This window comes from Diplodia seriata (assembly GCF_021436955.1).
Source record: "Diplodia seriata strain FDS-637 chromosome Unknown scaffold_3, whole genome shotgun sequence".
Classification (NCBI taxonomy): domain Eukaryota; kingdom Fungi; phylum Ascomycota; class Dothideomycetes; order Botryosphaeriales; family Botryosphaeriaceae; genus Diplodia; species Diplodia seriata.
In genome coordinates this window covers 3,813,432-3,828,460 of record NW_027117310.1, presented here as the reverse complement: position 1 = coordinate 3,828,460, position 15,029 = coordinate 3,813,432, and the positions used below count along the sequence as shown (strand labels likewise).

Sequence of the window (15,029 nt, the reverse complement as noted above, 5' to 3'; positions counted from 1 at the left end):
AGGGGGAAAAATTCAATCTGCTTTTTTGATGCAATTCAGCAAGCGCCTATTGTCACCTTTGCTTGACTCTTTCCCATCCCGCCAACTATCTGGCTTTTAGCTAAACTTCCAGAGCTGAAATTCCTTTTTTTATCTCTATCAGTTATAGATTGCTACTTCTTCGCTGGCATACGAGAATGCTCCGAGGCGCTGGAAACATCCGCCGATGGCTTATCCTCTTCACAGGCGCAGAAGTGTAACCTTTATGGTATTGACACAGCACAGCACTGGTCCCGGATTGAACTACCGAAAGTGCGGAGCCTTTCCGCTTCACCGGCCCGTCGATGCCATGGTTGGTGAAACTGACGATTGGGAGCCCACTTAACCAATCCATTCCCACGGCCCTCATGTTCAAGTGATTTGTCTCGTCGTCCGGATCCAAATCCGCGGGCATTCGTAGGCATGTCCACAGCGCTAAAGCACGAGTCATGTCAGAGCCCCGTTGCCGCCGCCGCCAACGTCGCTCCCACCCATACACCGCCGCTTCAAGCAATCATGCGTGGCAGTCTTTCGAAACGACACTACGCTTTCCCGAGGTTAAGGCTCGCATCTGACTCGCCAGTCGTCTCCGACTAACATGTCTCGCACGGTTCTCTGAGACCGTACGGTAAGGAAACCGGCACCTCTCGGAAGCCATAAGCATTACATGGTGATCACTGGCAAAAACAACCTCCGCACGTTAACTACTATCCTTGGCATGCATATCCCCCGGATTATGTCACCATAGTCTATTCGGCATAAATACGTACACCATAGCTACCCACCGTTCCCCCACCAAACTTCATACGCTTCCGGACCACCCTGGCCCACCATGGAGGAAGCGGACATGGTCATCGTCGGCGCCGGTAAGCAGCTACACATCCACCCCACAACCAAATCCCGCCAACTAAACCAACCCTCAGGCTTCGCCGGGCTAGCCATGGCGCGAACGTATCTGAAGCTCAACCCAACGACAAACCTCGTGATCCTAGACGCCGGCACGAGCATCGGCGGCGTATGGGCGCGCGACCGGCTGTACCCTTACCTGCGCACGATCAGCCAGCTGGGGCACTTCGAGTACAGCGACTTCCCGATGGCGGGGAGCGGCCGCTACGACGACGTCTCGGCGGGCGAGCACATGCGAGGCGAGGTGATGCAGCGGTACCTGGAAGACTACGCCGCCGCCTTCGACCTGACGCGGCGCACGCGGCTCAACACCGTGGTGTGCGAGGCCGAGGACAAAGGCGCCGCGGGGTGGCTGCTCACCGTGCAAACGACGACGACGACGACGAACGACGACGACAACAACGCCCCTCAACAAGAACACCGCCGCCTCCTCCTCGCCGCCAAAAAACTCGTCGTCGCCACCGGCCTGACCTCCACCCCCTCCATGCCCACCTTCGCCAACCAATCCACCTTCACGGCCCCGCTCCTGCACAGCCGCGACTTCGGCCGGCACGCCGCCTCCATCCTCACGAGCCCAGAGTCGTCCGACACCACCACCACCACCACCATCGCCGTCCTCTCCGGCAACAAATCCGCCTGCGACGTCGTCCACGCCATCTGCGCCTCCACCAACCCCTCAACCACCGTCGTGCACTGGATCCTCCGCGCCTCCGGCCACGGACCCTGCTGGATGGCGCCGGCGCGCACGTCCGCCCAAAACGGCAGTACCCTCGTCGAGGAGCTCATCACGACGCGGTTCCACACCTGGCTCGCGAGCCCGTGCATCTGGGGCGCGGCCGACGGTTTCGGCGTGGTGCGCCGGGTGCTCAACCGGACGGCGTGGGGGCGCGGGGTGGGTGTCGACGCGGCGCGGCGGGCGCAGGAGGGGTTGGAGAAGCGGAATGGGTATGGCGATGGCGATGGCGACGACGATGTGGCGAGGTTGAGGCCGTGGGGGGATGCGTTTTGGATCGGGACGGGGCGGGGGCTGTTGAACTACGGCGAGCCGGGGTTGTTGGAGTATGTGAGGCAGGGGAGGGTGCGGGTGCATGTGGCGGATGTGGAGCGGCTGGGGCCGGGCGGCGTGGTGAGGTTGTCGAACGGCGAGGAGATCGCGGGGGTCGGCGCCCTGGTGTGCTGCACGGGGTGGAGGCACGAGCCGAGCATCCGCTTCGTTGATGGCGACGGTGGTGGTGATATCGCGGCCGAGCTGGGCCTGCCGCACGCCTACGACCCGGACGACGACGCCGCCCACGCCCGCAAAGCCGCTGCCGCCCTCGTCTCCCGCGCCGACGACGAGATCCTGTCCGCGCTGCCGCGCCTGCGCGACCAGCCGCCGCCCGCGACGTGCCCTCCGCACCACCTCGCCGCGCAGCGCGCCGAAGTGCGGGCCGCCATCGTCGCGGAGAGAGCAGCAGCAACGGCCGAGGACGACGACGGCGACCCCGTGCGCTCCCTCGCCCGAGCATACGCCCTCTACCGCTTCATGGTGCCGCCGTCGCGCACCCGGCAGCACCGCCGCCGCACCATCGCCTTCATCGGCTGCACCCGCACCGCCTCGACCGCGCTGATGGCGCAGACCCAGGCCCTCTGGCTCTCCGCCTTCTTCATGGGCAGGCTGCCGCACCTCGACGACGACGACGACGACGACGAAACCATCGCCTACGAGGCCATCCTGCACGCGCGCCAGAACCGCTGGCGGCACCCGCTCGGCTTCGGGCGCCGGCTCCCCGACTTCACGCACGACGCGCTGCCGTACATGGACCTGCTGCTGCGCGAGCTGGGGCTGCCGCGGTGGCGGAAGCGCTGTTCGTTCCTGCCCTCTCTCTTCCCCTCGCTGTGGAGGGAGGTGTTTGAGTGGTACGGGCCGGCCGACTATCGGGGGCTGGTGGAGGAGTGGGCGGCCAAGGAGGACCTGGGTGTTGTTGTTCTTCGCGGCGGCGATGATGATGATGATGATGATGATGATGATGATGATTATGCGGGGGTGGGGAGAAGAAGGAAGGCGGCGCCGCCGTTCTCGGCGACGAACGGCGCATTTCTTGTTACGGCTGCTGTCCTCGGGGCGGCGATGGCGGTGGCGGCGGGGGCGTGGATTGGAACCGGGAGGCGTAGGTGAGAGATATCCGGGCGGGAGAACACTTCGCAGTACTCAGGTTTCAAGTCCTCTATAAGAATTTCCAATCCATTCCTTCTCCTTTTTGTTTCTTCTCTTGTCTTCCATGAGGCTTGCGGTATGATTTGATTCTCCTCTTGATTTCCGCACCCCCGTTCCCCGCTACTTACATATCCAGCTTTTACGCGGCAATCACATACGCAGTCCCCTTCACCGCCAACCCGCCCTCCGGCGTCTCCGCCCAAACCTCGTACTTATCCCCCTTGCCGCCACTTTTCCCGTTCGAGGGCGACGGGTCCGCCTTGCGTCCGCACAGCTTGACCGGCTCGTCGCAGTACAGCGGGGCCAGGTTGCGGTACTCGAGCTGGGCGATGCGGCGACCGGGGGGGAGGTTGTTCTGCAGGAGGGTGGCGAGCAGGGAGAAGGAGAGCGGGCCGTGGAAGAGGAGGTTGCGGTGGCCCTCGACGGTGCGGCAGTAGTGGGGGTCGAGGTGGATGGCGTGGGCGTTGAAGGTGAGGGCGCTGTAGCGGAAGAGCAGGGACGGCGTGGGCACGAGGGTGTGCGTGAAGTCGGGGGGATGCTGGGCTGTGTGTGTGTGTGTGTTGTTCCAACGTCAGCAGTTGGTAACGAATACAAGCCAAACCTTTGGCCGAATATCGAACATGGACTGAAAAGCAAGAGAGAAAAGGAACAAAAGGGAGGGAGGGGGCCTACGAAACAACATCTTCCCCCTCGCCCTCTCGACCTCGACCCTGGCCTCCTCGGGCGTCCTCCCGCGCATGAAGACGATATTCCTCCTCTCCACCAAGCTCGCCCCGCCCCACTCCTCCTCCCTCTCCGTCCACAACCTTTCCCTCACCCTCTCCTCCCCCTCCGCCTCCTCCCCCTCCACCGCCCTCCCAACCCTCCTCTCGATCCCCACAAACACCTTCTCCTCCCCCTCCCTCCCCTTCACCGCAACATCCCTTATCCCCTCAACACAAACCCACCTCCCCCCATCCACCACCACCGGCCCTGCCCCGCCGCCGCCAGCAAACCTCACATACCCACCCGCCCACATGCGCCGCACGAACGGCGCGCCAGGGCTCTGCAGGGGATCCGTGCCGTCGGGCAGCAGCTGGTGGGCGGGGATGACGGGGTTGAAATACACCAGGTGGTGGGCGGGCGGCAGTTCGAGCCGGGGCGACGCGGGCGGCAGGGCGGGGGCGCCGAGGGCGTCGTTGGCGGGGGGGAGGAGCGCGGTGGTGGCGCTCGCGGAAGTCCAGGAGGGGGGCAGGAAGGAGGAGAGCGTGATGCCGAGGGTGTGCGAGGGGCCCGGCGTGAGGTCGCTGTAGATGGGGGGCAGGCGGCGGGCGGGGAGGGTGTGCGCGAGGTGGGCGTAGGTGGAGGAGAGGCGGCGGTGATGAATGACGTTGCTGCTGCTGGCTGAAGAGGTGGAGAGGCGTGCGGGGCGGAGGAGGAGGAGCTTGGCTGCGGTCGACATTGTTGGAGGGGGGGGGTTTTCCTTTTTCGCGGCTTTCCTGCGCGTGTGGGAGATCAATTCATAGCATGTGGGTGCCAATTGGGCCGGGGAGAGGGTTGCGGATGGGAGGGGTATAATACTACAACGCTGCGCGGGCTAGCATGTCGTAAGTAGTAGCTTGCGAGGTGGTTTTGCGGGGAAAGCAAGAAAGTTGCCGGTCGGGGAACGAGCAAAGACGCCGCCGCCGCCCGCGGTCAGTCTTCTTATTTCCGCCCTATTGCCGAGCTCAGCAGCACCCCCATACCCCGACGGGTTCCAATTCAGTATGCCGCCGAACACATGCATGACCATCTCCTTTAGGAATCCCAGAAGCAACAACGGAACGAAAAAAAAAAAAAAATTTCTTTTGATTCTCGTGACACCCCATCCTCACGCCATCACGACGGGGACGGACGGGATCGGATCACGTAGCCAACTTGCTCTCCCAGCTGCCCAACCACCGCCAATTCCTCGCGACGGCGCCCAGGTCCCTCAGCGCGGCGTTGACGGCGCCGTCGCGGCCCGCCAGCCGCCTCCCGCGCAGCTCGACGAAGAAGATGTAGTTCCACTTGTCGACGCCGCTGGGCCGCGTGTTGATGCTGGTCAGGTTGAGCCTGTACGGCTTGAACACGGCGAGCGAGTCGGCCAGCGCGCCGGGATCGTTGTGATCAACAGTGAAGGCGACCAGGCTCTTCCACGCCTCCATATCGCCATCGCCATCACCACCTTCCTCACCACTCCCTCCCTCCCCCCACCCCCTCGGCCTGAACCCCCCCTCCCCCTCCTCCATCTCGCTCTCGCCCTCGCACCCCGCCCTCCTCCTCAGCACGAAAAACCTCGTCGTGTTGTCGTCGCGGTCGTTGATGCCCTTCGCCAAGAAGTCCAGCCCGTGCAGCTTCGCCGCCGTCGCGCTGCTGACGGCGGCGCTGGCGCCGGTGGGGTCGCGGGCCGCCTGCTCGGCCGCGCGCGACGTCGACGAGCAGTCCTGCCGCTCGACGCCGCGCAGGTGCGCGTTGAGGAAGTTCTTGCACTGGCCCCACGCCTGCGGGTGCGAGTACAGCTTCTTGACGCCGGTCAGGTCCGCGAGCGGCCTGGTGCGGGGGTGCGACGGCGCGGGCGCGTCTGGGGTGGGCGTGGCGACGCCCGAGGTGGAGGGCGGTGTGGCCGAGGCGGAGGAGGAGGAGGAGAAAGTGGTCGGAGAAGTGGAAGAAGAAGAAGAGAAGGTTTCGTCGATGACAAAGTGCGTGGCGGCCTTGGGCGGCGGCGCGAAGCCGAGCAGGCAGTGCTCGATGCGGACGTAGGCCTCGCCGCAGATGAGGATGTCCGGGTAGCGGTCCTTCAGGTCGGCGAAGAGGTCGAGCGTGAAGATGACGGCGCCGTTGGACGAGTTCTCGATGGGCACGACGCCGTAGTCCGCGCTCGACGCCTGCACCGCCGCGAAGACGTCTTCGATGTTGACCACCGGCTGGAAGCTGTATTTGGTCTCGTCGAACGAGTCGAGCGCCGCCTGGCGATGGGGGTTAGTGAGATGCTGCTGGGACGGGGGGCTCCTCTAGTGTGGCCGGCGAATGACATTGATACTGGGATGCAAAATTTGTTGAGAGAATTTTCTTGGAAAGCGACGGGGAAAGAATGTCTAGTATAGACTTTCAAATGGAAAAGGACTCTCTGGAAGCCACGGCGAAAGCAAAGTTTTGATGAATGGCAAAGAATTGGGAATTTACCTGGTGCGTGTAAGAGGCCCTGGGGCCAAGGAATGCGACCGTCTCTTGCTCGGCCATGTTGGCCGTCTCAGGTATAGAGAGCGCGCACACGGCGGAGGGCTACACGAGAGAAGCGATTGGGAGAGGAGGGCGTCAATTTACAGGCGCGCGCCCTTCGCGATGACATCTCCAGCACGGTAGTTCCGGGGAGGCGCTTTGACATTCTCCGCGTCGCCAAACTCTGGCGCAAACGGCGCTAGCGACATCGGCCTTTTGTGATAGGTGGGTGAGCCCGAGCTCCACGGTTCGACGTCAACACCACTCGGCACACGCTCAGACGAAAGCACGGAATGATTGCTACGTAGAATCCGTCCCGTAGGACTTTTGCTAACAACAATCTGAAATCACAACGCAAATGCACAAAAGATCCCCGAATCGGCCATTCAAAAGAGCGATTCTCCGGCCTGCTCGCCTCTGCCTCGTCTCGGATGGATGGCTTGGCGCTCCTGCGCGCTGCCTTGCCTTCAAGTCGAGTCCGGCCTCTGTCGGGCTTTTCCCAGCAAGCGGACCTGCCCAGATCACGCACATCTGGCTCCTCCGTACGGCCATCTGGGATCCCTGTCAACTGTGCTCGACCCTGAAACCAGCACGGGGAAACTTGCCGTTGATCTTCCTGCGGCTCGTTCAAGACTCCCTTTACAGCCTGGAGCGGTATGCCGGGATGCCGAAGTGGCCGTCTTCCCGGGGCTCCTGAGCGTCGACACGACGCTCGAAGCGAGGAGCCGTCAGAGCGCCGGGAGTAGCGATCTCTGGACTTGCTACCTCGCTCTCTGCGAGGGTGCAAAACCGTCAATCTAGCACCAAGTTAGCCTGCGTTTTCCCCGCGAGGATTCACCAAGAATTACCGTCGTAGAACTCGTCATCGTCACTGTAATCGGCCAGCTGCTCGAAGTTGACCTTGTAGCGGAGAATGGCACCAATACCACCGAAACCCTTGACGAACTGGTTGCCCTCGCTGGAACGGTCCGAGACGAACTCCAGCGTGGCACCGAAGTCCCGGTACTTCTCGGCCAGCCACTCGAGGAAAGGCATCTGGTCGACGATTTCCATCTCCTGACCCGTGGACTTGTCCAAGAACTGAGAGCGGTCCTCCTCCTGGAGCTTGTTCGTGTGCAGAACGACCTCGACGCCCTCCGAATCCTTCAGAACCCAGCGCGTGACCTCCAAGTTCTCGTAGACGATGAGAACCTCGCAAGCGCCGAGCTCCAGAGCCTTGAGCGTATCTTCGATGCCGTAGCAAACCTTGCCGCTGTCCTGACTGATCTCCTCGAAGTACTTGTTGATCAGCTTCTTCTCCTGGATGAACTTGACGTTGCTCAGCGTCTCGGAGGCCAGTTCGATGGCCTGGTTGAAGCCGTTCTCACCACCGTACGAAACGTCGACGACCTTGATGACCTTGGCCTGGAGACGCTGGTCGAACAGGTCCGAGGCGTTCAGGTCGTTCTTGAAATCGGCGGAACCGGCGAGAATCAGGCCGGCGACGTTGACCTTGTCGTTGGTGATGAAGTTCTGGACGGCCAATTCGGCGACCTTGCGAACGTAGTTGTGGCGCTTCTCCTCACGCAGACGGGCGAAACGCAGGGCGGACTGACCGCCACGGCCGTGCTTCTTGGGCAGGTCGACGGAGAACTTGTGGACGATTTCACGCGTGTTGCCGCTGAGGGTACCGAACAGGGCGCCGTTACCGTCCATGATGATGAAGCCGAACTTCTGGTCCGACTCCAGCAGCTCGCTCAGCGCCTCGGTGTGGAACTTGTTGTCGCAAAGGTAGAGCGAGGTGTTGATGGGCTTGAAGGGCTCGAAGTCGATGTTGATCTTGCGCTCCTTGCCTTCCTGGGTGATGATTTCACCGCAGTAGACGACCAGGCCATTGGGCGGGACCTTGGAGTAGAGCTTCAGGCGCTGCTGGGTCGAGGTGATGGCGGACAGGACGGAGAGACGGTTGACGCGGGACTTGATGTTGGAGGCGGTACCCTGGCAGGCCAGTCAGCGTGGGCGCGTCGCAGCGGAGCGCAGTTCTGGCGGGGGACTCACGAATTCTTCAGCCAACATCTTGGCGGCACGCGAGACCTGGTCCTTGGGGGCTTTGGGCGGGGAGTCAGCATGCGCTCGGTCGGGCTGCGGGGCAGGGCTGCGTACGGATGATGAGCGAGATCATGCTGGTGCCGTTGCCGCGGGCGGCCTCGAGGCGCTTGATGAGCTTCTTGACCTTCCATATCTCGATGTTCTTCTCGGCGTCGTTCGCCTGAGGGGCGCTCATGATGGCGACGTTGCGTGGCTTAGTGCCAAGTGAGGGAGGGGTGGGTTTGCGAGGCGGTTTGCACGCGCCCTGGGGCTGGCGGGGGCTGGCTTAAGTAGGGCAGGCCCGGAGGCAGGCACCGCAGGCAGCTGAAGGCGGCGGGTGCGCGTTGCGAGGGACGTCAGACACGAGGAAGGGTGCGGTGACTGGCAATGGTGCTGGGCAGCAGGTGTTTTGACGCACGCACAGTCAATTCAATTTTCGTTCGTCATGGGCGCGGAGGCGGCCCCCGGGCTGCGCCGCCCGCCATGGAACGGAACAGCCCCAGCCAGCCCTGCTGCTGCTGCTTGCCACCCACGGCGCATCACGACTCATAATAAATAATGCATGGGATGGGTAGTCGAAATACAAGCTCCGGACGTAGATGCGCGAATTCACAACCAACATCTGCGTCCGGGCCTTGCATTCCACTGCCTGCGTAAATATATCCATTGTAAGGCAGATGCGGGCGGGCAATTTCTTTTGTCACCCGCCGTGGCGCCAGCCCTGCTGCTTGCCACCCACGGCACATCACGACTCGTGCGCGCAACTTATCGTGGGTGGCGTCCGAGCTCCCTTCGATCGTGGTGTGTACTGTGTAGCCTCGCGCTCACGTAGTGACGTTACGGCATTGCGCTCGCACCGCGGCGGTGGGCTGCGCTTCTGCGCCTTTCCACCAGTGCCGCGCGCCTCTTTGCTCCACCACGTGTGCCGCAATTACCATATCTGCCTTGTCAGTCGCAACCCTAGTTGCCGCGCAGATAAAGCGCTACCGGCGCCCGAGTCTAGCCGTGGCCCAAGGCCCGTCGCGACCTGATTGCCCTGTTTTTAAACCCAGGCCGCTGCCCTGGGTCGCGTGTCCGAAAGCTCCTTCGCACTTTTCCCGCGCGACTTGTGGAGGAAATGAACGTCCCGCGCAAGCAGCCCACGAATTGGAACGAGTACGACGGTGCTCACCGCGCATCTTTCGGCTCCAACACCACCAGCATCCAGTGGGCCGAGGATGACGACCGCCCGCCGCGCGCCGAAAGCAGCGGCTTCGCGCACCAGCTGCGCGAGAGAAGGTGATTTGACCGTTTGGGAAGACACTGAAAACCGCCCGCTAACCGGCCCTGCAGATCGTCCATGTCGATGCGCTTCAACTCAATCCGACATGTCGGCGGAGTGAACAGTATCGACAACTTCGCCCGGAGCTGGCAGCGCGCAGCCGGATTCTACGAGGTCCAGCCCATAGAGGGCCGCGTTTTCCGCTTCTCCGAAGGCGAGGGCGCCGACGAGAGGCACGACGATATCGAGTCCACTCCCGGCGAGCGGCGATCGCTCCTGCACGAAGCCCTTTCTGCAGAGGGCCGCGGATCACCTGACAACGCCGTTGCCGTCGACGAGGATCTCGACGACGACCACTTGCACGCTCCGAGAAGCGGTTCCTTCCGCGACCGCGACCAGAGCATCTTCTCCATCGAGCCCTCCCTGTCCTCGCCGTTCGGCAGCAGCTATGGCACGCGCTATGGCAGCTTTCGGGGCACCAATGACGCTGCCATTCGTCAAGCAGCGAGGTTGTTCAACGAGCAGCAGCTCAAGGGCACCACCCAGCCGGACCAGGACCGCGAGCCTCTGCTCGTGAAGCAGGTCGAGGAGGACGGCCATGTCATCAACGTCGTTGTCGGCCAGTCCACGCTCCCGCAGACCGTCTTCAATTCCGTCAACGTGCTCATCGGAATCGGCTTGCTGAGTTTGCCGCTGGCGTTAAAGTACACTGGCTGGGTCATTGGCCTGCTGTTTTTCTTCTTCTCCGCCATCGCAACACAATACACAGCCAAGCTCCTGGCAAAGTGTCTTGACCGTGACAACTCCCTCATAACTTTCGCTGACCTTGCTTACGTTTCATTTGGCCATCGTGCGCGCGTTGCTGTCACCATCTTGTTCACTATCGAGCTGCTGGCAGCTTGCGTGGCTCTTGTCGTTCTTTTTGCGGATAGTTTGGATGCTCTGGTTCCGGGCCTTGGCCTTTTGGGCTGGAAAATCGTTTGCGGAATCATTTTGGTGCCCCTGAATTTCCTCCCTCTTCGTTTACTCAGTTTCACCAGTGTCCTCGGGATTCTTTGCTGTCTGGGCAGTAAGTGCCAGCATCATGCGGCCAAGCCATTGCGCCAATGCTAACCAATGCGTAGTTGTCCTTACCGTCTTCATTGATGGAGCAATTAAACCCCACCAGCCCGGTTCCCTTCAGGAGCCGGCCACGACGTACCTGTTCCCCGAACATTGGGCTACTGTTCCGCTCGGTTTCGGCCTTCTCATGTGTAAGGTTACTCAATATTCCTGCATATTTTCGATACTGACTAGTACACAGCACCTTGGGGCGGTCACAGCGTCTTTCCCAACATTTACAGGGATATGCGTCACCCATACAAGTACTCCAAGGCCGTCAACGTCACCTACTCCTTCACTTTCCTCCTAGATCTGAGCATGGCCGTGATCGGTCTCCTCATGTTCGGCGATGGTGTGCGGGATGAGATCACGTCCAACGTTCTGCTCACTGATGGCTACCCGCGTTCACTCTCTATGCTGATTATCGTCTGCATTGCCATCATCCCTCTGACCAAAGTTCCGTTGAAGTAAGTATTCCACTAATCATTTTGAAGCCCCTCTTACTAATGACTTTTCCTAGTGCCCGCCCCATTGTCAGCACCGTTGAGTTATTCTTCGGTCTTGACGCACGCACCCTTGCGGTTTCGTCGACCCTCCACGGGTCGTCCGGTCTCAGCAGGGGCATTCTTAAGATCACCATCCGCATTTTCACCACCGCTCTCTTCGTCGTCATCGCCATCATCTTTCCGTCGTTTGACCGCATCATGACTCTCCTAGGCGCAGTTGCCTGCTTCTCCGTGTGCCTGATCCTGCCTCTTGCCTTCCACCTCAAGATCTTCGGCAAGGAGATTGGGCGGCTTGAGCGCTGGGGCAACTGGGCGCTCATCGTCCTCAGCACAATCATGGCCATCATCAGTACCATCTTCGCCTGTCTCCCCAAGGACTTGATAGTTTCGACATGATAGACGGCGTCAACGTCATTCTTATTCGTCCCAAAAGCTTCATTTTTCCATAGAACAACCCTACATTAATTGGGGCCGAAAATTGTACAGTCGGACTTTTTTTTTCCTTTGGAGATACATACGGATTTCGTTTTGAAGGGTGTAAAATTTCATCGATGAGCTGCTCATTGTTGGGTATTTACACGAACATCACATATCCGGATACTGATGGGTTTATGGGCGCCGGCGGGAGATTTCTGCAACTTGCATCTTAAGTTCATGGATAATACACCAAGAAGAAATTTAATCTTTTCTTTGGATGAAACTTTTCATTTCTCAGTGGTTATGTTCGAGAAATGTTCACTTCATTCCTTGGTGCATTCCTGAAAGTCTCTACTTCACTATTACACAAAAGTTGTTCCTCTTCACGCCTGGATTCACCTCAACCTTTGAAAATTCCTGGCCCTTCTCCGGCTGTTTTTCTGCAAGTTTCCAAAGCTGGTAGACCAATTTAGCCGTAATTTTTTCCCGGAGCAAGGCGTACCCGAGGCTGCCCATGATTTGCTCCAGACGTCGTCGATCGAGATAACGGGAGTTCGTGACGCAAGGCGCGGGCAGAACGAGGAATAGGCACGGCGTTGGGAGCTCATCCATAACAGTAGCTCCACCATCATCCAGGTCCCCGGTTCTGCGCAAAAAAGTGCGTGTCCGCTTGAGCATCTCCCCACGCCCCTCAGCGTCCGGGACGTAATTGAGGACCAGCGACAGGGACAAGACGTCGAAGCGCTCCGTGTCTGACGCCGCGAGCGGTCGCTTCATGAAGTCCTGCTGGAGGATGCCGGAGGACTGCGAGTTCAGATCGATGCGCTCGACGGCGAGATAGCGGCGCTTGGAGCAAGCGTTATCCGTCGACAGCGCGCCCACCTCGAGCAGCTTGCACTTTCGTCCCTCGACGTCGCCTCCGTCGGCTTTTCGGTACGCCGAAGGCAGGCCCAGCTCCTGCAGCCAGTCGACGAGCACGCGGCTGCTGTCTCCGCCGCGCTCGGAACTCTGGCCGGTGATGCTGGCGGCCTGGTACGTCTTCAGCCCTCCATTCTCGTCAATCTTCTTCTGGATCTCGGCCGCCTTGGCATGGTCGCCTGCTTTGACGGCTTGGGCGTGCGCCTTCTGCAGCTGGTGGTGGGTGCGGATGATGGTCGCGGTCGCTTTCGCGGAGAGGCTTGCGGCGGTCTTCTTGGTGTTTATGTGCGGGCTGCGGCCGTGGGAGAGGGAGCTGGGCTTCTTGCCCTTGCGCTTCGCCGCGACCATCGGGGCTTCATGTCATCTTGCGAAATGGACGATGGGACGAGTCCGAACAATTGTAGATGCGCTTGTTGCGACGGTCGGGCCGATCGAGCGAAGTCTTGGCGCGAGCCTCGAAGCCGCTAGGCCCGGTCGGGCACAGCAAGCGAGCCGGCTCTCAACGTTAAGTCGAAATTCGCACACCCTCTCTCTTCTGCATCCGACGACGACTTCACGACAGCCCGGACGACAACAGCAGTAGAAATGGCTCCCAAGGCTAAGAGTATGTGAACGCACACCCTCAATCGCGAGCGACTGGCCTGGCCGCGGATCGGACTCGCAGCATTGCGCCCCATCCCGCAACTCCAGCGAAGTTTTCCAGAGCGCGCAAACACCCTTTGGCACAGAGAGACTCGGGCTAACATTTTGCGCGCAACAGCCTCCAAGCCCTCCGCTAAGGCTTCGGCCGCGGCCAAGGCTACCCTCAAGGGTGTAAGGACCCCTCTTCTCAGTGGCGTGTGAGCACCCGCATCGCTCACGGCCTTGTTTTGCTCACGCAAAATTAGGTCAACTCGCACAAGGTCCGCAAGGTCCGCAAGAGCACTACCTTCCACCGCCCCAAGACGCTCCAGCTGTCGCGCGCCCCCAAGTACCCCCGTACTTCGATCCCGCACCAGCCCCGTCTCGATGCGTCCAAGGTCATCATCCACCCGCTCAACACCGAGAGCGCGATGAAGAAGATTGAGGAGAACAACACCCTCGTCTTCATCGTCGACGTCAAGTCGAACAAGCGCCAGATCAAGGAGTCTCTCAAGAAGCTCTACGACATCGAGACCATCAAGGTCAACACCCTGATCCGGTACGTCCTCTTGTCTCGACACGTCTTGTGCATTTCCGAGCTAATGAAATTTCCCTGCAGCCCCGATGGCAAGAAGAAGGCCTTCGCCCGCCTGACCCCCGATGTCGATGCCCTCGACATTGCCGCCACCAAGCTCCAGATCGTCTAAGCGACGAATCTTTGAAACAAAAGATCAAAAATGCTGGGATTAGGGGCAGGAGTTTTTTATCGGCTGTTGTTGCGGGCTGTACAGCACTGCCGGGAGTAAAAGTCATCTGGATCAAAAGGTGGATAGCGCTCGGAACAGCCAAATCTACAGTCATGAAGGGAAAAAACCAACAATTCTTCGATACCCGCTTCATTGAATGAGCCAATGAAGCACGTTTGCGTTCTTCTTGAGCTGAGTTGTGATGTGTGATTCTCCACGCCAGTAATTCCCTGTTTACTCTCTTTTGCTGAGCACCCTCCATCTATGGTCGAAGTGGAGCTGTCTTTTTGCTATGATACAATGCTTGCGCTTGGTACTACATGTCCCTGCCGTCTCCCAGCCCATGCATCTGAAGTCTTCCGCTACAGATCGTCTTCGCCCCATGCCGTCCACCCATGTGATACAAGTGTTTTGCTGCTCAGCCGCTTTGCGCTCCCAATCGTCCGCCCGCCCGCCCGCCCGTCCACCCACCATCTCTGCGCAGCGCGGGCAACAACCATTTCACATCGCCATTAAAATCCCTCAAGTCTTCTTCTTTTTTTTTTCAATTTTCTTTTATTTTTCAGTCGAGGTGGATTTATTTAGCTGGAGGTGCGCAGCGTCTCGAGCTGCTTGAGCACGACGTGGTTGGCGTCGAGGAAGCGGTCGACGCAGTTCTGCATGCACGGCTCCTCGTACTTGTCCAGCTTGCCCGACGAGATCTTGCTGGGGACGCACTTGCGGAAGCAGATGTCGGTGAGGGAGTGGATGGCTGTGTTGGTTGTTTGTTTGTGTCAGCTGCGTGCGGTGTATGGGTGGATGGATGATGATTGGGGGTTTTGGACGGGTGGTGGTGGTGGTGGTGGTGGTGGCATTGGTGATGGGGAGGAGGGGGCAATGGAATGATGGCGCGTACAGCCTTGGATGCGGGCCTTTTGCGACTCGTTGACGACGAATTGCTGCAGCTCCTGCTTGTCGCGGTCGGAGAGCTTGGTGAGGTCGACGTTGCCGGTGGAGAGGGAGTCCATGGTCGGCGGTTGAGTGGGCTGTGCGATTGGTCGGTGTCGAGACGT

At 60.2% G+C, this 15,029-nt stretch overlaps 7 protein-coding genes across 7 annotated transcripts; 3 read left to right on the top strand and 4 right to left on the bottom strand.

Moving 5' to 3' along the window:
- Positions 1-865: 865 nt before the first annotated feature.
- SLS55_003828 (uncharacterized protein) lies at positions 866-3,082 on the top strand (the record flags this gene model as incomplete). Its single annotated transcript, XM_066775292.1, is given in 2 exon segments — positions 866-874; positions 893-3,082. The coding sequence occupies 2 exon segments, from the start codon at positions 866-868 to the stop codon at positions 3,080-3,082; spliced, it is 2,199 nt and encodes a 732-aa protein (XP_066635411.1).
- A 178-nt stretch (positions 3,083-3,260) lies between these two features.
- On the bottom strand, positions 3,261-3,803 carry PHA2_2 (prephenate dehydratase; the record flags this gene model as incomplete). The annotated part of the gene is made up of 2 exons (XM_066775291.1): positions 3,261-3,600; positions 3,799-3,803. 2 exons carry the CDS (start codon positions 3,801-3,803, stop codon positions 3,261-3,263), a joined length of 345 nt encoding a protein of 114 aa, XP_066635410.1.
- Positions 3,804-5,004: 1,201 nt separating this feature from the next.
- On the bottom strand, positions 5,005-6,361 carry PHA2_1 (prephenate dehydratase; the record flags this gene model as incomplete). Its single annotated transcript, XM_066775290.1, has 2 exons — positions 5,005-6,087; positions 6,305-6,361. 2 exons carry the CDS (start codon positions 6,359-6,361, stop codon positions 5,005-5,007), a joined length of 1,140 nt encoding a protein of 379 aa, XP_066635409.1.
- An 813-nt stretch (positions 6,362-7,174) lies between these two features.
- ERF1 (translation termination factor eRF1) lies at positions 7,175-8,603 on the bottom strand (the record flags this gene model as incomplete). The annotated part of the gene is made up of 3 exons (XM_066775289.1): positions 7,175-8,317; positions 8,378-8,427; positions 8,483-8,603. The coding sequence occupies 3 exons, from the start codon at positions 8,601-8,603 to the stop codon at positions 7,175-7,177; spliced, it is 1,314 nt and encodes a 437-aa protein (XP_066635408.1).
- A 921-nt stretch (positions 8,604-9,524) lies between these two features.
- SLS55_003824 (uncharacterized protein) lies at positions 9,525-10,781 on the top strand (the record flags this gene model as incomplete). The annotated part of the gene is made up of 2 exons (XM_066775288.1): positions 9,525-9,530; positions 9,822-10,781. 2 exons carry the CDS (start codon positions 9,525-9,527, stop codon positions 10,779-10,781), a joined length of 966 nt encoding a protein of 321 aa, XP_066635407.1.
- Positions 10,782-11,118: 337 nt separating this feature from the next.
- SLS55_003823 (uncharacterized protein) lies at positions 11,119-11,671 on the top strand (the record flags this gene model as incomplete). The annotated part of the gene is made up of 2 exons (XM_066775287.1): positions 11,119-11,123; positions 11,290-11,671. The coding sequence occupies 2 exons, from the start codon at positions 11,119-11,121 to the stop codon at positions 11,669-11,671; spliced, it is 387 nt and encodes a 128-aa protein (XP_066635406.1).
- A 372-nt stretch (positions 11,672-12,043) lies between these two features.
- Positions 12,044-12,958, bottom strand: BMT2 (25S rRNA (adenine2142-N1)-methyltransferase; the record flags this gene model as incomplete). Its single annotated transcript, XM_066775286.1, has 1 exon — positions 12,044-12,958. One exon carries the CDS (start codon positions 12,956-12,958, stop codon positions 12,044-12,046), a length of 915 nt encoding a protein of 304 aa, XP_066635405.1.
- Positions 12,959-15,029: the final 2,071 nt, after the last annotated feature.